This window comes from Silurus aristotelis, assembly GCF_946808225.1.
Source record: "Silurus aristotelis genome assembly, chromosome: 28".
NCBI classification, from domain to species: Eukaryota; Metazoa; Chordata; class Actinopteri; order Siluriformes; family Siluridae; genus Silurus; species Silurus aristotelis.
In genome coordinates this window covers 7369110-7394044 of record NC_139601.1, presented here as the reverse complement: position 1 = coordinate 7394044, position 24935 = coordinate 7369110, and the positions used below count along the sequence as shown (strand labels likewise).

The following is a 24935-nucleotide window of genomic DNA, read 5'->3' as shown; positions in this document are numbered from 1 at the left end:
AGTAGCGCCAAAGCTTTTTCTAAGAATGCTGAAACATGCTGGATTAGACACCAGTTTCAAGCACCATGCACACTTTTTCATGCTCATTTATACCTACAAACAATTCGCAGTAATGTGGCATGTTTTCTAGCAGTATAACGGAAACCATTGAACACATAGAAAAAACAGGCACACACACATGGTGATTGCATGCACAGTAAATCCACATGCAAGACAGAGTGAATAGGATTTATTTGAGAATCCTGCGCTGACTGGCGGAAAGGATGGAAACTGGGTTATATTCAGATTTGAACGATGAACTAAATCATAGCTCAATAGTTATGTTTGTGTAGAAAAGGCCATCTGAAAGAAGTAAGATCTCCTGACAGTACAATAAAGTTTGATTATTATTATGTCATATGTGTGGTGTTCAATTTAAAATCAGTCATAAAAAACCCCACATCTGTATAAAAACTTAATTTACACAACACATTCATTCAGATTTGTGTATGTATGTATATATATATATATATATATATATATATATATATATATATATATATATATATATATATATATATATATATATATATATATATATGCTAATTCTTTAAAGTTGTATTGTTAAATTTTACTTCATAAATTTGGATATATAAGGTATATAACTTTTTTTCATATAGTTGTTCTTTGGAGAATACATGTGACTTATGAGAACATTCAGGAGGAAGGAAGCCTCCCTATATAGTCGAGTTTTTCACTCTTGACTGGCAGAATGCCTCACTACAACTTTCCACTAACCTGAACTGTGCATCTAGTGCCATGTTAAAGCAAATATATTTTCTATTTTTTTAAATAATAGCAACAATTTTTTGGGGGGAAAAACTACTTTAAATGTTGTTCTGAAGCCAGCAGGATGAGTGATATCAACACGTAAGTATAATAATGTTCAATAAAGCAGTCATGAATATTAAGAGTTTATGTAGACAACAATGTGAATTGTAATTAAAAGAAATAATGTTAATACTTTCTCTTTTAATGATTATACATTTTTACATTTAAGTCAATCTTTTCATATTTTTTTTATCCTTTGTGAATTGCGTGCTAAACACTTTGTGTGTCTTTTGTCTATTTTATTTACATTTCAGGCAACTGCCGTTACTGTATTGTGTGATTTTGCTCCTTAGTGTCATAACTATACTTCTAATGATCATATTGCTCAGGAATTTCTGCAAATTGAGCACGAGTAAGTTAATATTACTTTTTCAAAAAAACTAAAGTTTCTCACTTTTTGCAACATTTTAATGACAACATTAGTTATGTAAAATTTCCATGCGGTTGAATAAAATTAGCATAGACTTAGGAGCAGGACGAAAATCTATATACATTTCAAACACATGCAAACCGAGTGTTTTTAACATTTTCTCGGTTTGTGAATACCTGAAAGATTCAAAATTTGTGTGTTTTTTGCACATCCTATTTCAAACTTAGTCCTCATTTGCTGTTATAGTAACATCTGCTGCTTTGAATGTTCCACTTGATTTGACATTTGTGCTAATTCATATACAAATTCACAACAAATACATGTGAAATTAAATAACACAGAATTGTTTTAATAATTTTTTGTAAACACTAAATCTCCTAACTTTAATAAAATGTAAATACTTTTTACAAATTTTTTTTCAATTAATAAACGTTTATTTATGTCTACATTCCATTACTAATATATATATATATTCTCGGTTCCCTGAACAAACAAAACTAGAACAAAATATTTATTGTGAGAACTATAAAACAAAGAAAAGAAAGATATGCACTATTCAGGCTTATGCACTCTTTCTGGGTCACTATTCAAATTTAAATAAAAAATTAATTTGTCGTATAAACATACACAGTGTCACATGCGATGAAATGCTTTTTGTGACGGCTTTGTTACATCAAATAGAATACAAAAAATGTAATTGATAAACATTTTAATTAATAAAAGAAGATTAAAAATGAACAAGTTGCAGAATACAAATAGAACCAATGAAATATCCAATATAATAGAAGTCCAATAGAAAATAATAAATGAAAATAAAAAATAAAATAGAAATAGAACATGATTGCAAATATTTAAAATTTTAATAAAATATGTATTATATACATATAACATATAGCAGAATTTGATATAAATGCTGCTACATGTAAAGCGTGTAACGGAGTAACGTATTTAAATAAAAAAAGAAAACAGTCTGTGTTTTAAATGCGCATACATTAAGTATGTTCTGAATTGGTTATAGTAGTGATAATTATATTTTTTTAATATAAAGATATTATTTTGAAGTATTAAGGCCTTGTAAAAAAAAAAAAAAAAAAGCATTAATACATTTAGTGTTTATTGATTGTCAAAGTTTACAAAGAAAACAGATTTTGCAATTTAAAAACTACACAATGTATCTACAGTAAAGCCTGTAACACAGTAAACACCATCACTAACAGTTAAATGTAAATGAATCTTGTCCTATGAAATAAGATCATCTAAAAATCTGATGAATTGCACCTACTGCTTTTCAGAAAACTCGCCTGACTCAAACATTGAAGGTGGAATTTTTCGCATGAGTGAATGTATGTCGGACCAGGATAATCCTAGTAATAACATCAACAAGCATTCAAACAAAATACAAATCCACAGTAAGGACAATTTTGCAGATTCTTACTTTTTTATCTAAATGAACCATTTCTGCTCCACTTAATCATATTTGACTTTGCCTTAAAGCTGCCTGCAGTGATGATTTGTCCTCTACTAGCTCTGAGAGCTCATGTGATTTAGTAAGCATTATTATTATTATTATTATTATTATTATTATTATTATTATTATTATTATTATTGTTGTTGTTGTTGTTGTTGTTGTTATTGTTACTAAATTATTATTGGACTGATTTGCTGTGATGCTCTATTTCTTTAATTAGCCACATGGGAAAAGACTGCACTTTATTTTATTTATTTATTGTTTGTTTTCATCTGCAAATATGTATGTATTTTTATATATTTTTTTATTTTTATTTTATTTATATATACTGTGTATTTACTTTACTTGTATATCATATAGCTTGAATATAGTGACATTTATTGGGTATTTCCTATTATAAAATTACAGTAATCTCACCATATGAATGTTAAACCTATTCTTTTTCTAGTATTTGCAGAATATAATCTGTTTAAAAGATTTGAGCAATTCATTGAAATAAAAAGAAAAAGAAAAAGCTATATGCACGAAATGTGTAAAGGCATCTAAAAAACAGTCTTAAATAATAACATTTTATATTGAATTAATTAAATATAATCTCACATACATAAAAAACAAAGTTTTATATATATATATGTGATGTAATCCCACGTTTCTTTTTCAGCATGAAGATAAGAAAGACAGTGTGAATGAAAGTAACCATCAGCAGTATATGACCACCATTCAAACTGCAGACTATGAAAATATTCCTGAAGGAAAATTGCCCAGTGCACTGGAGATTCGAAACAAGATGGCAAAGAAAAACCGGGATTATGTGAACATCGAAGAACAACACAACATGCCTTTAACTAAGGGCCGAATAAGCAAAACCAAGAGGCATCAAATAGACCAGGACGAGAGTCAAACCAGCAGTGAGAGTAGCAGCGACGAAAGTGATGAAGTCAATTACACCACGGTCGTCTTTAAAAAAGTCACAAATGAGGACCTGAAAGAGAATTGAATCAGGTTTTATGCTTAGATTTTTTTTGTACTTAGTTTTATTGAGATGTTTTTTTATTTTTTTATTTTGTAAACAATGATCATATACTAGCTCAATCATTTTTTCACAGAATGTTTTCACATAACTACTTTTGGTTGAATTTAAATTTTAGATATGAAAAATAAATGTGAATTTTAACAATATATGGGAAAAGAGACCTAATTTTAGATACTAGACGTGAGAATCATGTTTTTTCATCTGATGAACGTAGTCTGTGGTAATGATTATTATCATAATATCCTGTGAGGAAGGAACCACCGTGTGCAGCTCAGCAGGGTGGCAAGATAAAAGGCGTATTTGCAGTTTTTGCATTTCTACATGCTTGTAAATTTTGTATTTCATATACTTTGAGTTTTTCTTTTTAACAATTACAATTTATACAGTCAAATTTGTTATTGCTATAAAATGCTGAATGCACTACACTATGACTGACGTCTTGTTGTTTTTAATTCATATATGTACCAGTTAATTTTATAGAGTGCATAAGCCTTGTCAGATTTTTTCCACTAGATTTTAGATTTGCTTGTGATTTGAAGATTAATGCTTATTTAGCAATAAAGGGCATAAATAAAATCAGGTACTGATGTAGGAAAAGGCCTGGGGTGCAATCGACCTTTCAAGGTCAGATCTACAGCAAGCAATTTAAGATTATCCACTCCAACCCATGTAAGCTATTGTTTTTGTGGAGCATATTTTGTGCACAGGGACTTTGTCATGCCGGAACAGGTAGTGTCAGTGAACGGAAAGTTTTATATTACCACATCCAAATACATCCTATAAAATTGTGTGCCCACAGTTTTGTAGTAGCAGTTTGGGGAAGAATGGATATACAATTCCTTTTTTTTAAATTTATCAATCTCATAACACAGGGTTTGGGGTACAACCAGTGCATTTTTTTTTTCAGAGTTTTCAAGTCAAATGCTGATTTTGTTTAGCAGTGGTGGAAAGAAAAGGAAGTACTGTAAATGTAATTTGTTTCTGTACTTAAGTAGCTCTTTCATGTAACTGTACTTTACGGAAGACTTTTTATCTTACCTTTTTACTCAATTACATTTTGTGAAATCAGTCGTTCCTTTTTATTCATGAGTGGTTAAAACTGTCTCGCTTGGTGGTATCAACTTATCATAAACATTCAGTTCAACAGCAAGCAGAACATTAATGATGTAAGAAACTCCTGCCTCTAACTTGCTATGACACGTGACCTTATTTGCGCGATAGTTGAAAGGTTTTGGGCTCCTGATCATCTTAATAGATATCAATAGATTTGCTTGACTCATTAATATTATTCTATTAATAGACTGGTGTACTAAGAGTAACATTAGAGTCTTTTCACATAAACTGAGTTGATTAAGCGAAGAGTCTTGTAACAAAAATGATAACAGGAAAATTATAGCCATAACAAATCATAGTATTTTGGATACTTACTGTAAGTATATTTAAGGGGCAAATACCTTCGTACTATTACTCAAATGAAAGTATAAATAAAGCACTTTTACTTTTACTGGAGTAATATTTTACCAAGTATCTCTCTACTTTAACTTTGTTTGGTTTGTGTACTTTGTCCACCATTGCTGTTTAGTTTATTACTGTTTACTGCAGGAAAATGTTTCCTTTTTTTTTTTTTTTATAATTATTCCTTCCTTTAGCATTTCTTTATATATGCCATAAGGAGAAACTATTCTTTGTGTCAATCAGCATGTACATGACAAAAGATGACTATGTCAGAGCAACATGAGACTTGCTAATGCTATCATTTTGGGTTGCTAACTGCATTTTTTAGTGCATAAGACTATATGTTAGCAAAAGAGGCCAGAGAGATACTTTTACTAGATAATAGAGTGCTCTCTCTTCCTTTTTTAAAGACATGTACTGGGGTATATGTGTACATGGTGATCGTGTTGTTGTGTTGGATGCAATTTGGCTAATGGCTTTATCCAAAGCAGCACAATCCAAGCAAGCAAATGGATCCAGTTTACACTTTATTGTTTTCTTGTTTTCTGTGTCTCAGGATTTAATCAAGATTATCTATTTAAATGCACCCTAGATATATCAAAAACAGATTCAAATTAAGAGCTTAAACCACTTCATTAGCAAAATCAGTGCAAATTATTCCATCTCTCTAAGCCAAATATTTTAACAAAACCCCCTTCCAATAGATTGTGCTACACGGTTCATAACTGGCAAAACTGGCACATTTGGAACATGGAACTTTATGGATTTTAAACCACAAACAGAACCAACAATCAAAGAAGGTTCAACAAAGTCAAATTCAGATTTCAATCCATCCAAAGAAGTGGTTAAGGATAAAAGGCTCATGAATACAGTGCAAGATACATGAAATTAAATTTACACAAGATATAAAAGTAGTCATTGATTCAGGGGGGCTGAGAGAAAAATAAAAACTACAAGAAACCAGTGTGCTAGCTGTGGAAAAAAAAAAAAAAACATATCAGCATGCACAACAAAGGAAACCTTTATGTGACTGAACTGCAACAGCAGAAGACCACATCAAGTTCCACTCCTGTCTGCCAAGAATTATAAATCTGGATCTATCATAGTAACAGTCTCTTCTAAACAGAAAAGTAGTCTTTTTCCCTTTCTTCGAGTTTTATATGTGTTATAGTGTTATATAGTGTTATTTTCCTTAGTTTTACTAATTAGAGCAAGCTGTTCCCGTGGGACTGGGCAGACTCAGGAATTTCCCACCTCTTGGCAGACTCATTGTTGGTTGTGAGTCTAACCACTGTAGATATATTCATTTAAAACTAGTCATGGATGAACAGGCTAGAGCAGAAGGCTAATGCACCAGCCGTAGGGAATTCCAATGCTTACTCGTAGTGAGAATGATGTCGTCAATATGTCTGGGGTTTATTAAACAGAAAGTTGCAAACTGCACATATTCAAGATACCTAATCCACAACACTAGTTTAGATAGATCAGATGCTCAACTGTGCCAATAAACAAGATCCTAATATCCTGTGTTTTTTCTGTGTCTGATGTGTCTGTGCTGAGAGAGTGAATCATCTATTGAGCACATCTGGGAAACTGAAAGTGAAAATATGCTATGTATGACTAGGACACATCTTCCACAACACCAAGCAGATGTGAAAGTAATGGGTCAGTATTTATTTAGGGTGGAGACAGAAGCAATGTGAAAAATTTTTAAGAGCCTTACATGCACTCAATGCTTTAAGTGGTTTTTAGACCGTCAATAAAAAAGAAGTACACCCAGAGCAGCAGTTCGTACACTGTAGAAATTGATTGCAAATGCGAAAAAACTGACAGCAAAAACAGTATGCAGTGAACATGTTTATAAAGTATTGTAGCAACTAACATTAAAAAAACAAAAATCACAATTACTGATTCAATGCAATCTTTTAAAGATTTTGCGATATTTTATTGTAAATAGGTTTACATTAAATGGCTGCCCTTTTTTTTTTTACAGTATTTTATTGCCAAACCCTTTGCTAATAAATGACTATAGATTTTTTCCGCAGTAATAGATAGATGCCGATCATTGATGCCAGGCTCACTCTGTGTGATTTTTAATAGTCCATTGCAATTGTTGCTTGTCAGACTGTACAAGCATGATCCCCATGTCACACTGTAGGATCTCAGTTGTCATAATGTCAGAGCGTACCACAGTCAAAAGCTGTCACACACAAGAAAAAGATTCTGCACCTTCAGTCTCTGACACGTTCAGACTCACATTCTCTCGCTAATTAACAAAATAATGAACAAAAACGGTCTGTAGTGTCTGTAGTGTTGATTTTGTTTATGACATGACTTGATTAGAAAGACGTTACACCCCTTTTGCTCCTATTGGTTCTTGGTTTTTGACATTCTTTCTAGGAGAAGTCACACTGCAAGAAAGAGTCTAAAATCTTCTGACATTCGGCAAAATTTTAAATTTTCGCAACGGCCATCAATCATTAAACGGCCATTATTGAACATGTTAAACCAGTAATCAAAGACTAAAGATTATAGCCTAGGAACATATGAATCCTTTAGGATTTTCAAATTTTTTTCAGGAAACCAAACCGTGGCCAAAAATTGCATAGTGTGTACCTGGTTTAAAAAAAGAAATAAAATTAAATAATAAAAAAAGTAAAAAGTAAAAAAAAACCCTCTCAACAGAGTTGTAGGCTGATTTATCTTAAATTGTAATCTAGCATACCAGTGTATATTTTTTCATTGATAGAGAATCAAAGCACTTTTGTATGTAGCTCTGGACAAAGGCGTCTGCTAAATGTCACAAATATAAATGTATATATAAATATTTTCATATTATTTTGCATTAAATTGCATAGATCTACAAATCGTAAAATCAGTACTGAAAAATAACAAAATACACAAAAGACTGAATTAAAAGCAGGTGATAATTTTATTGTGTGACATTCACAACAATGTCTATTTCAGATAAATAACTTTAAAATAATAATTATAATTATAACAATAATATAGCATTTTTTGTTTGCCTGCCCAATTCACTATAACTTTACTTAGAAATATAATAAGATACTTCAAATATAACAAATATAACTTTTGCTTTGTGCATGTGTGTGTGTTTGAGAGAGAGAGAGAGAGAGAGAGAGAGAGAGAGAGAGAGAGAGAGAGAGAATAAACTTATACCTGTATTTCATGATTGAAATAGCTTTACATGATCATTAGTCATCCTTCATCACTTTTGAAAAACATCTACATTTGTAGTGCTCCACAACATTCACGCCACCATGTTACATGAACAAATTCACCCCAATGAAATATCTGGAAAAGTCACATGTCACAATAAGAACAGTGAAACAGTGAAAACAGTAATACATATTAATTGTATTTACCTATTTTTTATTTCTTTTCTTTTTTTAGTAAACCATGAGGTGAACTCTGCTGCCCAAATGAAAGATTATTGACTAATCTGCGAATTTGCTAGCTATATGGTTATGTAAATAAAGAAAAATATCTACAGTGACTAATTGACTAATCTGCGAATTTGCTAGCTATATGGTTATGTAAATAAAGAAAAATATCACTTGACCAGCCGATATTTAGCATGTAAGGCTATTACGTTTTTGGTCAGTATGCTAAAAGCATGGTCCTCTTTCAGGAACTGCATCAGCAACACTTTGGGAACAATTCCACACTCTGAATAACAAATCGGTTGAACAGAAAAGTGCAAAGTCATCGGCGGAGTGACGTCTCGACCTGGGAGTTATAAAAGCACGTGCCGTGAAGCTGGCGCTAGCTTTTGTTTGTTCAGGAAGCGCTGTGTGTGTGTGTGTGTGTGTGTGTGTGTGTTTTGGCAGGCTTTAGCTTGCTAGCCTGCTTGTGCTGTTTGCTTAGGGGCGGAACATGCTTGGTCCGCTCTCGAGGTAGCCGGCTGCCCGTATTGCGAGCATATGTCCATGCGGACTTTCTGCTCCAGGAGAGCGCTCTTTGAGAAGGGCACTTCCATTCCTTGCGATTCTGGCCGAAGTGAAGTAGCGAATCATGTCTTGGGGCTTGCAATTTGATTTGTGCTTTCTCCCAGGTTTTAGAAGCATGCCTTTTGGCGGTTTCTTCCCTCTGTGCAGAGAGCGATACACAGCACCTCTCTTCTTCTGAGGAGGGGGAGGGTATAGAAGCAAGCTATCCTGTAGAGGATACACCCCCACAACCAGTTTAGTTCGGGGAGCTGCTGGAGGTAGTGACGAAGTCTGTAGCTAAGCTGGATATCGCTTGACCAGCCGATATGCAAAAAACAACGTCCCCTAAACAAGCTGAATGAACGTTTCCCTCGACCGCCGTCACTGTCTTCATGCCAGGGTCTGCAGTTTTTTCCAGACCTGCACATTGAGGTGACCAGGTTGTGGAGTAGCCCCCTATTAGGAGCGCAGTTGTGGGACAATGCCCCGGGTTGAAGAGACACTGGCTGACTATCTCTCTCCAGGTGCTGCATTATTTCTTAAGGTCCCAGTCCTGCGCACCAAGCCTCTAAGGACTACTTATATTAGGCTTATACCTGCCCTGTCAAATTTGAATACGGCTATTGAGAAATTCCAGGAGGCCAAGAAACTGTTGGTGGTGTTCTAGCAGTTCCTCCCTCTCCCTTCTCATGGGGCTGTTTGGCAGGCGCAGCCCCAACCGCAGCCCATCGTAAAATTAAAGGAGAGTGTCGCTACTCGCGCTCCCCCAGAAACTAGGGATCCAGGTCGAGGCTGAGGGAACTGACAGATCTAAGGACTTAACTTCTGTAATAGGGCTTTGACCAAAAGATCACTACAGCCAGGAGTTTTTTGGGGTCTTTGCCAGGGGAGGGGTGACATGCTTTCCACCTCCATTGCTCACTCAGGGTATCAGCTGGTTTACCCTGCCACAAAGAGTGCTTTATGCCACAGCCATCTCTAGCATGTACCCCTTCAGCCTCCGCTGTAAAATATTGCGGATTGGGGGCTCGCCGCCTCTCAGGAGGCCCCTGAGCGGCGCCAGGGTGTTCACTGTAGAGAAAGGCTATACAATTCAGTTTAGGTTTCGTCCACCCTGGTTCAACGGGGTGTGTCCCACTTTGGTGGAAACCAAGCAGGCTCTGGTCATGGAACAGGAAGTAAACACTCTTTCAGGGAGGAAGGCCATCAAAGCTGTCCCTCCACTAGACAGAGAGTCTGGGTTCTGCAGCCGGTACTTCATAGTTCCAAAGAAGGATGGGGCTGCATCCCATTTTATGTCAGCTGATACGCTTTTTATTTAGACATAGGTTTAAGATGCTCACTCTGAAACAGGTTGTGTCCCAATAATGTCCAAGGACTGGTTTGTCACGATAGATCTAAAGGACGCTTATTTTCATGTATCCATCCTTCCTTCACACTTCCTTTGGTTTGGTCTCTTTTCCAATCAGCAACATCACAGCCGATAATATAGTTCAGTATGCGGATGCCCCAGAGTCTCAGAGGAGCCTCTGGGGCATCCGCATACTGAACTATATTAACGACTGGTTGATATTAGCTCGATCAGAGCACCTGGTGACCCTTCATCGAGATTTCATTTTTGCCCATATGAAAGAATTGGGGTAAAGACTTAACACCAAAAAAAAAAGCTCTTTCTCATGTACAGAGAACCACCAATCTAGGCATAGTGTGGGATTCGACCGTTATGTGCATCTGTATCCTGCACGAGTCGAGGCTTTCCTAAAAGGGCTAAGGGCGTGAGAGAAGGCCAGCTATTCACTGTGAAACAGTTTTAAGGACTGCTGGGTCTGATGGCAGCTGCATCCAATGTTGTGCCCCTTGGCCTCCTATACACGCAACCTTTACAGTGGTGGCTCAGGGAGAAGGTTATCCCAAAAGGACTCTTGGCCCCTCTGTCCTTCAACCTACTGTAGCTATGCCTATCCACACTAAGCAGGGATTGTCAGTCTGATGGTATTGGACACCCGTTTCCAAAGAACTGTTGGCGCAGCTTTAGTTCTTGAAAGATTATGTCTCTATTTTACTTATGTAAACCTGGTTCCCTGAAGGAATGAGATGCTGCGTTTCCAGGCCACACTCCCTGCCTCTCTTTGAGCGCTTCCTTTACTTTCGAACTTAGCACCATTTCCACGCCATGTGCTATTATAAATTCAAAGTCGGGTGACGTCACTTTTTTTTTCGTTGGACCGATTACACACGTGATTCAGAGCGTGGAAATGCAGAAGTGTTCCCAAAGACAGATTTGCAAACGCCCCACTCATGGAATCACTCCAATGAAAACCAGGTTTTTTTTTTCCCATTGAGTATTGAGCATACAAAAAATACCTATTTATCAGAAATCAAATGTAAAATAGTTATAGAAAGAAGGACTATATGCAGCAACCTACCAGTTGTTTTTTCTTTTAGAAATGTACAGTCCTGTCTTCTTTTTGTACATCCTTGATCTATGAACAAACAAACAATCATGCAAACCAACAACAAAAAGTTATCAATATGCAGGAAATGTTTTAAATACCTATGAAAACTGCAAAGGTACAGAATAAATTACTGTATAAATCTTTGCAAAAAATAATATTAAGTTTTCCATTCAACTCTGTTAGTATGCTATTTGATATTCTGTGCATAAGACCACAAAACAATCTTTGAGATCTCACCTTTCGGTGCTTGTAGTAGAAGAGAAGAGTAAGGATCAGCAGTAATGTGCATGTAGATGTAGTCAGGAACGTTGAATAAATAGAAATGTTTGCAAGCTGGTACTCATTTTCCACCAAGTTTATCTTTACATGCTTTATGGATTTATGATCTGATCTGTCTTCAGTGTCTTTTCGAAATGTGGGATCTGAAACAGACTAATAGGTTTAATCTAGAATATTCCCTCCAAACGACTGTAATTTTATCAGATACTATAAAATATTAGGGAAGCTAAGAATTATTATTTTTTTGCCTTTACTATGATTCCACTAAGCATGTTTAATTCTATATTTTGTCTTATAACCAAAGAAAGTCGTTTGGAGATCTCTTTGGAATCAGCTCTATGCAGAACACAATACAGAAAAGGTTAAAAGCAAGAACTGCGTACATAGCTGAGAAAACTATCCAAACAACCTTTCAGAAACCATGTTAATACAGTAAGAAGAGAAAACCCCTTTATTTATAATAATAACATTGTTAAAATTGCATGTTAATCAAACTTTACCTTTGAAATCTGCTTCCTTGCTGGTGATTTTAAACACATTCCTTGGCATGTGAAGTTGCATCTGAAGGTGTGTAGGACTGTTCTGATTTACAAGAGGGAGGTTTTCTGTTTCTTTGCTTGTGATCTCTTCGAGTTTAACCCCCTTCCTAATTCCTGTGTTTTCAGTAATCCTACGCCAAAGTAGTTTGAAGTAGGAATCAGACAGCATTCCTTGCTCACTGGTATCTAAAGACCTCTTAGCAAGTATTTGCACTGGGTTCCTTTCAGATATCAGTGGTGTGTTTATTTTTTCAGTCGGCTGTGATGTTGCTGATTGGAAAAGAGTTCTTGTTTGTATGCTTGGTAATTCACTTGAGGATGCAGTGGGGGTAAATGTAACTGGTTGTGGCTCACTCCTCATTGCAACAGAAGAATCCCTGCTGTTATCCATCCAATCTGAAATAGTGGACATAATAAAGTTTGTAGATTCCTCTTGAGCTGGTCCAGACCGTCCTTCAAGAAAGAGTTCAGTTTTGGTGTACAGCCCAGTGATAGGACCTGAAACTGGTGAAATTGCAGAATTTTGATCTGGAGGTGCTCTAGATTCTTCATTTGTGTTCATGGAGATGTAAGCTTTTGATTGAGTGTAAGATGCCGGTGATGAAGTTGGAGCAGATTTGGTGAACATGAAATATTTCATTGCTTGAGGGCAAGAGCACTGGCACTCTGTGGTACCTAAAGCCAAACAGAAAAATTTACTTTAAAATAAAAGCATTATAAATAATTTTATAGAAAATAAAAATAAAAATACAGGCATTTATTTGTTGTGATAGACAAGTACAATGCAACATGTCTAATGTCCACTCTAGTAATCGTACTGTATTGTTTTTCTTATCCGGGTTACCTGTTGTTTGAATGTTAAGTGCAGTGGTGGCTTCTGGAAGGTTGTTTGCATACTCATCCTCACAGTTCCAGTTCACTGCTTTGTCACTTTTACTCATCAGGCTTTTAAACATCTGAAAGACCTCCTCTGTTTTTTGTAGACCCTCCCTGGGCAAAGACGTGTGCAGTCTTGCAAACTTTATTGGACTTTCCTAAGTAAAGTACATATTAATAGATACAGAACTTTAAAAGTTAGCTTGCACCTCATAAATAAGGATGTTAGAAAGCTTAGAACGTTTATAAAAATCGCTTTTTTATAAAAATAAATGTACAAATAAAAATACCAATAAAAACAAGCACTTTCAGTACTTTGAGATCACATGATTGAAGAAAATTGTACTGAAGTTGCTGTTTATAGTGTTCACATGTACTACTATTTTGAGATCAAATTAATGTCAATCAATAATTAATCCAAAACGAACGAGTTACAGTGACACTGATATATCCAAAATAAACTGAGTCACAACATATAGGCACAATTATAGTTATGTCAGTGTGACATTAGGATGGCACAGACAGTTGATCAGATACAGTACTTCTATTTCTGTCTTTTTCATAGTGGTAGATTGAGGGTGACATTGCATGACAATATGTATGCTACCCTATAGTAATGTGTTTAATTTGTATAAATATTTTAACAATAGACACTGCCACAAAGCAGCACATTTATACTGTACTCGCTGTTGATCACTTATTAGCAAGCTAGTACTACTAGCAAAAGAGAAAAGCTTTTCTATGGCATAAGAAGGTTCAGCAAGAGGAGCAGGATACACCTTAATATTTGACTAAAACATTTCTAAATCTGTGCAGTTTATAAAATGTTCACCATCTCTCACTTCTCTTCATTATTTAAAAATGATGCTCATAATGATTCGATATTTTAAATTAAATTGACAGAGGCAGGTTTCCAAACCCCAATGAACTTCTTAAAAAAATTTTATGTTATAGATTCCCTTCATCTCTGTTACAAAGTTTATCGAAGCTTATTTACGAAGTTCACATCACTATGGACTGCATTTCTGTCCTTGTTTACATTATGTGTTTATGTGTTTTAATTCATGCAATGTCTCCACCCCTGAGTCATCATTGCTCCCTGTGTTCACGTACCTTTTTTATTCACTTTCATATTTTATTAACATGTGTTTAAATGCCCCTTTGTTTTCACTGGTTCCCATGCACTTATATTGCGCATTGCATGACATATTAAGATATTCATCTTTAATTTAACATTTCAGAAGCAATCAAATATAAATTTTACCTCAATCTCTTCATTGATTTGAGGGATACAGTCATGGGAATAAATGTTTTGTATCAAGTCCTTCAGTGATCTTGTGTAGTGATGGTTATCAGAATTGTTGTCATATGTGAAGTGTGTGTTCAAAAGGTCCAGAATGTGAGGGAATGCTGCTTTTATGTAACAGACTTCACTCTGAAAAGATAAAATAAGATATTTCATTAATTCTTACTTACCTACTCATCTCTTAATACCCACCAAATTGCTGTAATAATGAAATGTATTTTACATGTCACATTTCTATATAGGAGATTATACTGCAAAACTTTAAAAGGGTTCAGAAAGGGCAGGGTCATATTGAGATTGTTTTTTAGGCACAGCAACTCAGACTAAACAAATAAACAAAAAACAGTAGTGTGAACAGTGAATGCGGGACTAATATATTACTGTTGAATATTGTAAAGAAAAAAAAGAAAAAAGAAAGAAGGCTTGGGTTCACCAAAAAAGTGCTTATGTTGATGCCTTTGCAGCCTCAGTCAAATGGAAATATACTTAAGTAACCAGAAATACATGACCCAATGCTGTTAAGTTTACGAGCAAAGGTACATTAAGCTAAAATCTAACTATCATCAGATTGATTTCATAATTCTGCATAATTTATAGCATTGATACCAACATAAATCATATAGCGGTAGTTTTGGCCTGTTATGAACCGAGGCATCACAATCTAATGCCTTTGTCTCTGCCCTGTCTGTAAACCACATTGGACAGTTGTTTCTTTACAGCTGTTTATTTGAGGTGTTTTCAATTAGTTGAAACAACAGGAATGCACTTATATGGCATAGCACTTAAAACAGAGAATGTGCATACAGTACAGACCAAAAGTTTGGACACACCTTCTCATTCAAAGAGTTTTCTTTATTTTCATGACTTTGAAAATTGTAGAGTCACACTGAAGTCATCAAAACTATGAATTAACACATGTGGAATTATATACATAACAAAAAAGTGTGAAACAACTGAAAATATGTCATATTGTAGGTTCTTCAAAGTAGCCACCTTTTGCTTAGATTACTGCTTTGCACACTCTTGGCATTCTCTTGATGCCTACTTTGAAGAACCTACAATATTCCATATTTTCAGTTCACTTTTTTGTTATGTATATAATTCCACATGTGTTAATTCATAGTTTTGATGCCTTTAGTGTGACTCTACAATTTTCATAGTCATGAAAAGAAAGAAAATTTTTTGAATGAGCAGGTGTGTTCAAACTTTTGGACTGTACTGTATGTCCGCTTAGAGAGTTTGTTTCCTCACTTCAGTCTCATTTTACAGCCTCATTGGTGGTTAATGCTGTCATTTAGAGCATCTTCCTGTCATTTTGCTGATGTCACTACTGCTAACAAGCCTTTGTGATGTGGCCTGATATGTGATTATCAGAAATCCCCCCCCCCCACTTTTAAAACTGAAACTGAATAAAAAAATAAACTGAATGCAATGATTTGCAAATCTTATACACCCATATTCTATTCACAATAGATCACAAAAAACATATGAAAAAATCTATAAACTATGATAATCTTAAGAAAAGTATAAGGTAATTTAGAATTTGATGCCTGCAACTCATAAAAAAAAAAAAAAGATTATGAAATTGCAACAAATAGCTGGAAATGTAAATGTACAGCTATTGAAACAGCTTATCTTGAATATCTTATCATTTATATAGCAACACATAGCTTCCCTCTAGATGACTTTTTCTTCAGGGAAGATCTTGCATATTACAAGACAGTGCTAAACTGCATACATCATCTTTGAAAGTAGAAGAGTGGTGAACTGGCCTGTCTGCAGTCTAGACCTTTCACCAATGGAAGACATTTAGTGCATCAAGAATTCAAAAGAAATATCCTGGACAACATTCTTTTCCCAAAACTCCAGCAACTTCCACTCTCAACTTCTCAGTTCCCAGATGTATATGAATTGTTGGTTAAAGAAGATGGGATACTACTCAATGGTAATCTTGGGCCTGTTGCAATTTCTTTGATTCAAAATGACCCTATTTTTTGCTTTAATCTGAAAATTTCATCAGTTTAAACATTTTAAATGTTTTGTATGTTATTTTGGAAATAAAATGTTTTGTGCTCATTAATGTTAAATCTAGTAGTTTATTTTAATGTTTATTAATTTATATTTAACTAAATTAAAATAAGCAGTGGCAGACAGAGTTCACAAACTACTGTATGTAGTTAAAGTAAAGCTACACTCGGTAAAATATGACTCCAGTAAAAAAATAAAAGTGCTCCCTTTAATCTTTCACTTAAATAAAAGTACAAAAGTATTTGCCTTCAAATGTCCTTAAGTATCCAATGTACTATGATTTATAATGGCTATAATGTTCCTATTATAATTTTTTGTCACAAGACTATTTGCCTAATCAACTCAGTTTTTGTAAAAAGACTCTAATTTTATTCTTAGCACACCAATCTATTAATATAATGATATTAAGGAGTCAAACACTAATTTATTTCTATTAAAATGATCATGAGCCCAAAACATTCTTTTCAACTACTAAAAAATCACAAAAATAAGGCGATAAATAATGATGTGGCAATTTTTTCCATAATTTATTACTTTCAAAATGTCTGCTTGCTGTTGAACTGATGCTGAAAAAAACAAGTTCAAAACAGAATGCCCTCTGCCTTGATTGGTGGCTTGCTGTGTTCTTGACCAGTTAATTTTTCGTAAATAAATACAAAAATAAAAAAGGAACAAGTGATTTCGCAAAAATAAAAAGTAAAATATTGGCCTTTGAAATGTAGTGAAGTTGAAGTAAACATCTCCCCAAATAGAAATATTTAGTAAAGTACAGATTAAGTTTAAGTACAGTAACGAAATACATTTACTTTGTTACTGTCCACCATTGAAAATAAGTATATTTATTACATATGCACCACAACATTTCAGCCAAAAAAATTTAACCAGTGGATTTTTTATTTTTTATTTAGCATTAAAAAATAAATAAATTAACAAGTAAGTATTCTGTATTGTTAATTAAATATTAAATATTCTGCAATATTTCTAGATAAATGTCAGCAAATATGTGGTATTGACCATGTTAACTGCTTTGGTGATGATTTCAAAATCTAATCTTCTGTTTGGATTTTATCTAAAACCACTTATAAGGTTTTGCACAAGCTTGTAGGGTCAAGTACCTTAAATTTGTGATAAAAATTGCTGTTAAATTTTAAAATTGTTAAACAAAGAAAATTCTAAACAGGTTAGTTCTAGAGCCCAATTTACCAAACCTTTTTTTTAAATTGTTAGTCTTTAAAATCAATTAGATGCAAAGAAAATAAAAGATAAATTTAAAGACGACACACATACCAGGTGCTGGCGTTCGGTGAAGATATAGGTTATAGAACAGCCACTTTGGACTTGGTTCAAAATCTAAAAAAATTATAATAATAGAACAGATATTTAAAGATGAGTTGAATTTACTCTAGCACACATCCTTATGTCACAAGGTCTGCATCCTACTAATATATAATATTAAGCTTACCTTAACATTCCTTTCATTACAAAACATTTGTATTGATTGCATTGCATTTCTTAATTATAAAATAAATGCTTGACCTTATACATATATAATGTTAGAATATTGCCTAAAAATTAATATGATATAAAAGCCCTACCAGTTTTGTTAAATTCAGAAGATGTTCCTCAGTCACAGAATGTACACATGGACCAGGTACAACACCCGAGGCCAAGTGCAAGCACAGGACAAGGCAGGAGCACAGATGCCTTATCTTCAGTCACATAGAAATCATATGAGAAAACAATGACAAATTAAATGTCATGTATTTCTTCTGGAGAAGCTTTAACTTTTCAGTAGTTTAGAATGGTGCTGTGGGGATTTGTAGGCATTCAGCATTCATTAGGGCATGTTTTGCATTTAAAGTGTTATCCACAAATCGTTTATTGGTGTTTAGTTCAGGGCTCTGTGCAGCCTAATTTACTGCTTTAATTCCAACCTTGGCAAAACATGTTTTCATTGATGCTGCTTTGTGCTCTGGGTATCATGCTAGAACATGTTTGGGCTAATTCCACTGAAGGAAAATCCTAAATCTACAGTATAAAAGATTCTTACAGCATTCCTGACAGTTATCATTTTGGGAAAGGCCTACATATGTGTGTAATGGTAAAGTATCCAGATTTTTTCTTTCATATTGACATTCATACATCTATAATGTATGAATGTCAATATGCATCTATAATGTACTGCACAACTGAATTCCATATTTTTGCTCTTGCAAGATGATGGCATAACTTTTATTTGTTGTCCATTTAAACCAATTATTGTTTTTTTTAGACTCTTTTGTCATGTCCTATGTTTGGGGTTATAAATTGAATAAATTGGGGGCCAAGCAGCTGCCTCCTTCATGGTATTGCATGAGGGATCAGCATCTGTCTGTATTTCTCAGCATTAAGGACAATATTAATCCTGACTAAATCTCTAACTCCATTTGCAGAAATATAGTCAGAAATATACATCATGACATCATGACCAGGAAGCTACAAAAGCACATAGAGTGAAGCTGGTGCTGGTCTGTTTGTATTTCATGTTGAATTGTTTGTCTATTGTTTGTCAAAAAAAAAATCCAGCCTCTGGAAAAGGAACACACTAAGTCAGTCCTTTCTCAGTGCCCGTCCACGAAATGTGCTTCAGGGCACGGCCAGCTCCAGCGACCTCCCCTCTCGGTTTTCTCCCAGCATCATTGCGGACCAGGAGGACTCGCCGCCTATCTCAAGGCCACTAGAGCTGCCCCAGGGTGTAGCCCCGGCTCTAGGCGTACCAGAGGTCAGTCTTGAGAGACTGATACTCCTAAGAGACTACCTGGCAGCCTGTTTAGCCGGTTCAGTGCTGAAATTCCTCCAAGGACAGTTTGCCAAAGGGCTGGCTTCGTCCACCCTAAAAATCTATGCATCCGCCATTTCGGCATATCATGCCCCCGTGGCAGGGCAGTCTCTGGGCAGAGACTCTCTCATCATGCATTTTCTTCACTGCACTCAGAGACTGATGCCCTTCGGTGCGACCCAGAGTGCTTGGGTGTGACCTGGCCATCATGTTAGAGGCTCTGTCTGAGCCCCCCTTAGAGCCTCTGGCCGAGGCATCTTGGAGGCACCTTTCTATTAAGACAGCGTATGACCTCATATGAGTCCTCCTGTCTCCCCGCTCCATTTGGGGTCAGAGCTCACTCGACCCGGAGTGTGGCAGCCTCTAAGTCTTGGTCCTCTGGAGTGTCACTCTAAGATATCTGCAATGCTGGTCCATCCCACTGACCTTTGTCAGGTTCTATAACCTTGACCTCAGTGCCACTCTTGGCCCCTCTGTCCTGGGCTTGTCCTGGTATAAGCTATACACACTGAGCAGGGACTGGTCAGTGTGTCATGATTGGACACTCGTTCCCAAAGCGTAATTTAGGTTACGTATGTAACCCTAGTTCCCTGAGGGAACGAGATGCTGTATCTTGGTGCTATACTGCCGGTGTCCCTGCAGCGCTTCCTTCTCTTTTACCAAAGCTGGCACTGACTTTACTCCGGCTTTTGTAGCTTCCTGGTCGTGACGTCACCCTGCTGGTGTTGCTGTGCGTCCAATTTTGAGTAATTAAACACATTATTTCAGAGTGTGGACAACACAGTCGCGTTCCCAAAGCATTGCGATTCCCTCAGGGAACTAGGGTTACATGCGTAACCTAGAGACGGTCCCACTGGTTTCCACCAGTTTTTTTGCTAATGGCACCGCTGAACATCTTCCTAATTTGAAGGGAAGCAAGGATGATGTCTCTTTTATCTGCTGCCAATTTTCCATTTTTCCTTGGCCAACCACTGCATCTATGCTCCCTAAAAGGTCTGTTTAATTGTGCTTTATCCATTTAACCTCTTACTTTAAAGACATTTAGGAAGTTTCTACAGATATCTGGAGGCTACTACTTATACATTCCAAGTAGAAATAAACATGCACATCTTGAAATCCCAGTCCCAGAAATATTTGCCTGGGGGAGACTCCACAACCTCATTTTAGTACCAGAGTTTGGCTTTTCTTCACCCAGTTTTAAGTTTCCTACACAGCTGTTTCTGTGCTCAGCCTTGGGGTATGACATGTTACATTGAACTATCTTCCACAACCTCATTTTAGTATCAGAGTTTGGCTTTTCCCCACCCAGTTTTAAGTTTTCTACACAGCTGTTTCTGTTTCAGTTAACGGCTGTGTTTTAACCTCCATTTGAAATTGATGATTACCACCTGCTTGGTATAATCATACACCTGACTAAAATCCTACAAAATCTCTGACTTCATACTAGTGTAGAAAGTGCGCAAGTGTAGAAATAGATGCTAGTTTAAAACCAAATGGTTGTCACCCAAAGGATTTTTCTTTGGTTTGCATTCATACTTTATAGTATTTCTTCACACCTGCCTAAAACATTTGCACAGTACTGTATAAATTGATATTTATAATATATATTTTTGCACTTATAGCACTTAAATTTTACTCTGTAGAGAGAATGAATGATTTTCTATTGAAATAAACTATAAAGTAATGCATAATAATTTTAATAGTTCATTTTGCATCATTAAATCACATGAACTACACCTGTACCAGTGTGCATGTTATACTTAAAGCATGTTAATTATACTGTCAATTCTGAAACTGGAGAACATTTCCTGACATATAGGGGAATCGAATGACTGTAATAGGTTTTATTTACTGGACTGTTGCACAAAATAGTAACCAATTCCAAATGTCCTGACCAGACTACATTCTTCTCTGGTTTCTGGTGTGGTGGTTATTTTAGTTTAGTATACTGACCCAAAAGAATGTGTGGGCTGAAAACAAGTTTTGAAACAGCAGTGGAAATTATTATTTTTTTTTATCTTTTATATCTAATATTCAGTAAAATAATCTTTTACTGTTATATGTATGTTGCAAGTCTATTCTGCATTCTGTTTAGATAAGAACATTTATTAGAATTTAGTAAAGAATTAGTCAATATATATATATATATTAGTCATGAATGAAGAACCATATTCTCCACATTCATTCAGTAGTCAATTTTTAGTTGAGTGAGAACATAAAAACTTTCCAGGTCCAACAAATATAATATGCCATCAAAGTAAAGTTTCAGGCACTTACCTTGGCGTTGTGGGTTGTTATGTATGTGTTCATCTGGCTGGCTTAGACAAGGAGAAATGAGTGAAGTCCACTTTTAGATACATTAGAGTTCCTTTGCATTTCCTGTTTGTCTGAGAAAAAACAGGGTAAGTCACATTTAGTATCCTTGTACCTACAAGAAAACTGACTTCAGTTACTTAAATGTGTAAACATCTTAAAACTGTATACTGTGTCAAAGAGTGTGTCTTCACCTGAGAGGACCAATATGTGAAAAGGCTTGTGCTCTCTTCTGCACTGGTTAACTGTGAGCAGCTGAGTCCCTCCCACCCTGCTCATTTCTTGACATCATGGATTTTATAAGAAATATCTTCCCCTGCATCTGTTATCTCAGTGAAGGAATTAGCTTTCAGTGACCAAGCAAAAATCAGTGCAAATATTTGGGAGTAACAAAAATGTGAAAAGAAAATAGACAGCAAGAAGAATATCCCTTTATTGAAATGCATACAAAAAGGCTATTAAACAGGAAATATCAAGATAAAGATAAATAAATTAATTAAATGTAAAGATATTAATTCAAAAAGTTTTTTTCAGCAATATCATTGTGCATAGCTGGGTTCAGGGAAGAGGCATTTATAAAGCAAATCTATATTACATATACTATATACTATCTATTATATGACAATTAAGAAAAAAAGGAGCGTTCTTATATTTTCAGAATATGGAAACCAGGAAAGAGGGCCAAAGGGACCTGATCAGATGAATGAAAGCTATCACTAACTTTAATTACTAGATCACAAATAATGCTATATACATTAATTTATCAATAATTTATGAAGGGTTCAGTATGATGATATTGTGAATAAAAGTCCTGGCATGACTAACTCTAACACAAGATTCATCATCAATTCTAAGGTGAATGGATCAGGTATCCAGATGAGATATATTCAGATTGCATACTGAAGCAAGTGAGAGATTTGAGCATGAATAGTTTTTAGGAAGTGCAAACCCTTATGCCTATGAGCTCTAATCAGAAGTAATCTGGGCAAATCATCATTGCAAATCAGCTTTATTAGGAGAGTGAGAGTCAATGTAAAGCTGGGTATGCAATAAAGCATGGGCAATTCATGGGGAAGAAAATCCCCATTTTTGTGGTGAAGCAACCCCAATTTCTGAATTCTTGCACATCGGGAGAGTGAAAAGTCTAAAATAGCATGTACACTTTCATCATAAATGTTGAGTATGTGGAAAAGTCTCCCATAATTAATTTAATAATAATTATTATTAATAAATAATAGTTTGTTTAATTTAAACAAACAAAACAAACTAAATCTATTTTTAGTATTTCTTATTTGTAATATAAATTAGTAAATATTTCTTAGAGGGGGAGTTTTCTATGGACATAGAGTTATGACCCTAGTTTGGAAAACCCCTGAAATAAGGCCATACAAGCTTTTCACTAACACAAACTTGTGGTTTTATGTAGCTATGCAAATATTGGAGCTTGTTTCTCAAAAGTGAAGTAATAGAAAAAAATAAGGATTATTACATAAGCAAAAAAAATATTGAATAAGGAAAATGAATAACATTGGAAAAGCTCATAACAAGGGTCAGACGCAAGCAGGACTTCCTGTAAGCAACACCCACACACAAATATCACACAAAGCATTTGGAATGATTGACTCATGATTGGAATGATTTTTTATACAAGAGAATCATTATTCTATTGCTGCTGCAAGGGGAAAAGACCACACCCATGTCATGTGTGTAAAAGACTTTGTCTTTTTTGTCTTTGTCTGCTAAAATAAGCTGAATTGCATCATTGTATTAAATAATACCATTCCTGTACATTTACAATTAAATTTTCGAACGTTTTCTGCATAGATGTCACAATATTCAATGGATAATATCCATAATGTGTCATTGTCTAATTAAAAGAAATTGTTAGCATTATACAACATTGGAATGGGAGGAATAAGAAAGGAATGTATTGCTTTTAAAAAATAACAACTGTATTTCTATGGTAACAAAACACCACTTCACATCAAACCAAACCACACAAACCTTGTTTGATTATTGTCTTATAGCTTTATTTTCTATCATGTATAAACTTTACTTGGAGAAGAGTGTGTTTAAAGGGCCTCGCTTTACACTTCTACATTACAGTTCCGAGTAGTTTTTAGTTGGTCTTTTTGGGGAGCACTTCTAATTCTTGTGGGGATCTTCAAAAACTTTTAGAAAATTTTCCAATCAGCTCTAATTTAGAAAAATCAAACCACCTCTTAGGGAACAGACTATTATTTGTAACAAGTTGTGTGTTGTAGAGAGACTCAGGATAAAAGTGAAAGTGTTTTACGGGCCACTCTGTGAATGGAACATTAAGCAGCTGTTGCCAACCAAAGCAGGGCATACTTTATTCAAACCAAACAAACTAAAAAATAAAGCAGTGCCAAAACTAAGACTGGTAAAGGAAAAGTTCAAATGTAATTTTTTTTTTAATAAATAAATGCACATTAATTCACCCAGATCACTGGCAAAACAAAGTAGAGAAAACATTTATTTTCGAAAGTCATTTTGCAACATTCTACATGCATTCCACGATGTTCTATGACTCATTCGCATTGCAATCTCTCAGAATCATATATATATACAACACTATGAGCATGTATTTTAGCATGAAATTCAGTTTATAGTTTCAAATGGGTTTACAGTTAGCGCTTCTGGCAAATAGATAAGCGTGTGCTTGAACATTTACCCTTCCTGGAATCAGTATGAGTAATGTTTAAGACATGCATAATGCCATTCTGATCATTTGTGCTGGTACCACTGTGTGCCATAAATTCACTCAAGGTTCAATTTGCTTGTTAAAATAAAGTTAACAATATTATTTAAATGATGGTGATTTCAGATAGTGTTTGCATTTTGTTTTTTCAACAAATAAATGTTGCTTATTATATTCTTGTAAATAATGAATAATTAACCGCTATGCATTTTATTGAATCGAATGGTTTTGCATTTCTATCACACAGACATTTGCTTAGTGTCAAGCTTGAATCTTCATAGAGGAATGCATTTGGCAAGAAAGCAAGCATTGCACCACCATTCTCCTTTTTTTTTCCTTTCAAATTGAAGTGCAAAGTTAACCATATGCTGGCAATACAGCTTGAAAATGAACTATATGGCAACCATTGTAACCATTATTAGCAAATGTGTTCATGTCTTTCTGAATCCTTT

General features: G+C 34.9%; 2 protein-coding genes across 3 annotated transcripts; one reads left to right on the top strand and one right to left on the bottom strand.

The window, feature by feature from the left end:
* Positions 1-745: 745 nt before the first annotated feature.
* On the top strand, positions 746-3761 carry LOC310721859 (uncharacterized protein). Its single transcript, XM_083533882.1, has 5 exons — positions 746-909; positions 1125-1222; positions 2533-2649; positions 2735-2787; positions 3370-3761. The coding sequence occupies exons 1-5, from the start codon at positions 893-895 to the stop codon at positions 3703-3705; spliced, it is 621 nt and encodes a 206-aa protein (XP_083390008.1). The 5' UTR covers positions 746-892; the 3' UTR covers positions 3706-3761.
* Positions 3762-8295: 4534 nt separating this feature from the next.
* On the bottom strand, positions 8296-22010 carry csf1a (colony stimulating factor 1a (macrophage)). 2 transcript variants are annotated; one of them, XM_083533880.1, is made up of 10 exons: positions 21933-22010; positions 21726-21835; positions 18226-18339; positions 17918-17980; positions 14561-14731; positions 13265-13454; positions 12382-13095; positions 11840-12024; positions 11569-11629; positions 8296-8511 (listed from the first exon to the last, which is right to left on the bottom strand). In XM_083533880.1, the coding sequence occupies exons 2-9, from the start codon at positions 21756-21758 to the stop codon at positions 11588-11590; spliced, it is 1512 nt and encodes a 503-aa protein (XP_083390006.1). In that variant the 5' UTR covers positions 21759-21835; positions 21933-22010; the 3' UTR covers positions 8296-8511; positions 11569-11587. The 2 variants fall into 2 exon arrangements, with proteins under 2 accessions (XP_083390006.1, XP_083390007.1); XM_083533881.1 differs by having other exon boundaries at positions 21956-22009.
* Between the last annotated feature and the right edge of the window lie 2925 nt (positions 22011-24935).

Bases quoted from the DNA above. Each gene is read 5' to 3' on its own strand.
- csf1a (XM_083533880.1), bottom strand. From the start codon at position 21,758: ATGAACACATACATAACAACCCACAACGCCAAG. The intron at 14,732-17,917 runs GTATGTGTGTCG...TTATCTTTTCAG, and splicing joins TCACCGAACGCCAGCACCTG to AGTGAAGTCTGTTACATAAA. The intron at 11,630-11,839 runs GTGAGATCTCAA...GTTTGTTCATAG, and splicing joins TCTACTACAAGCACCGAAAG to ATCAAGGATGTACAAAAAGA.
- LOC310721859 (XM_083533882.1), top strand. The intron at 2,650-2,734 runs GTAAGGACAATT...TTTGCCTTAAAG, and splicing joins AAACAAAATACAAATCCACA to CTGCCTGCAGTGATGATTTG. The intron at 2,788-3,369 runs GTAAGCATTATT...TTTCTTTTTCAG, and splicing joins CTGAGAGCTCATGTGATTTA to CATGAAGATAAGAAAGACAG.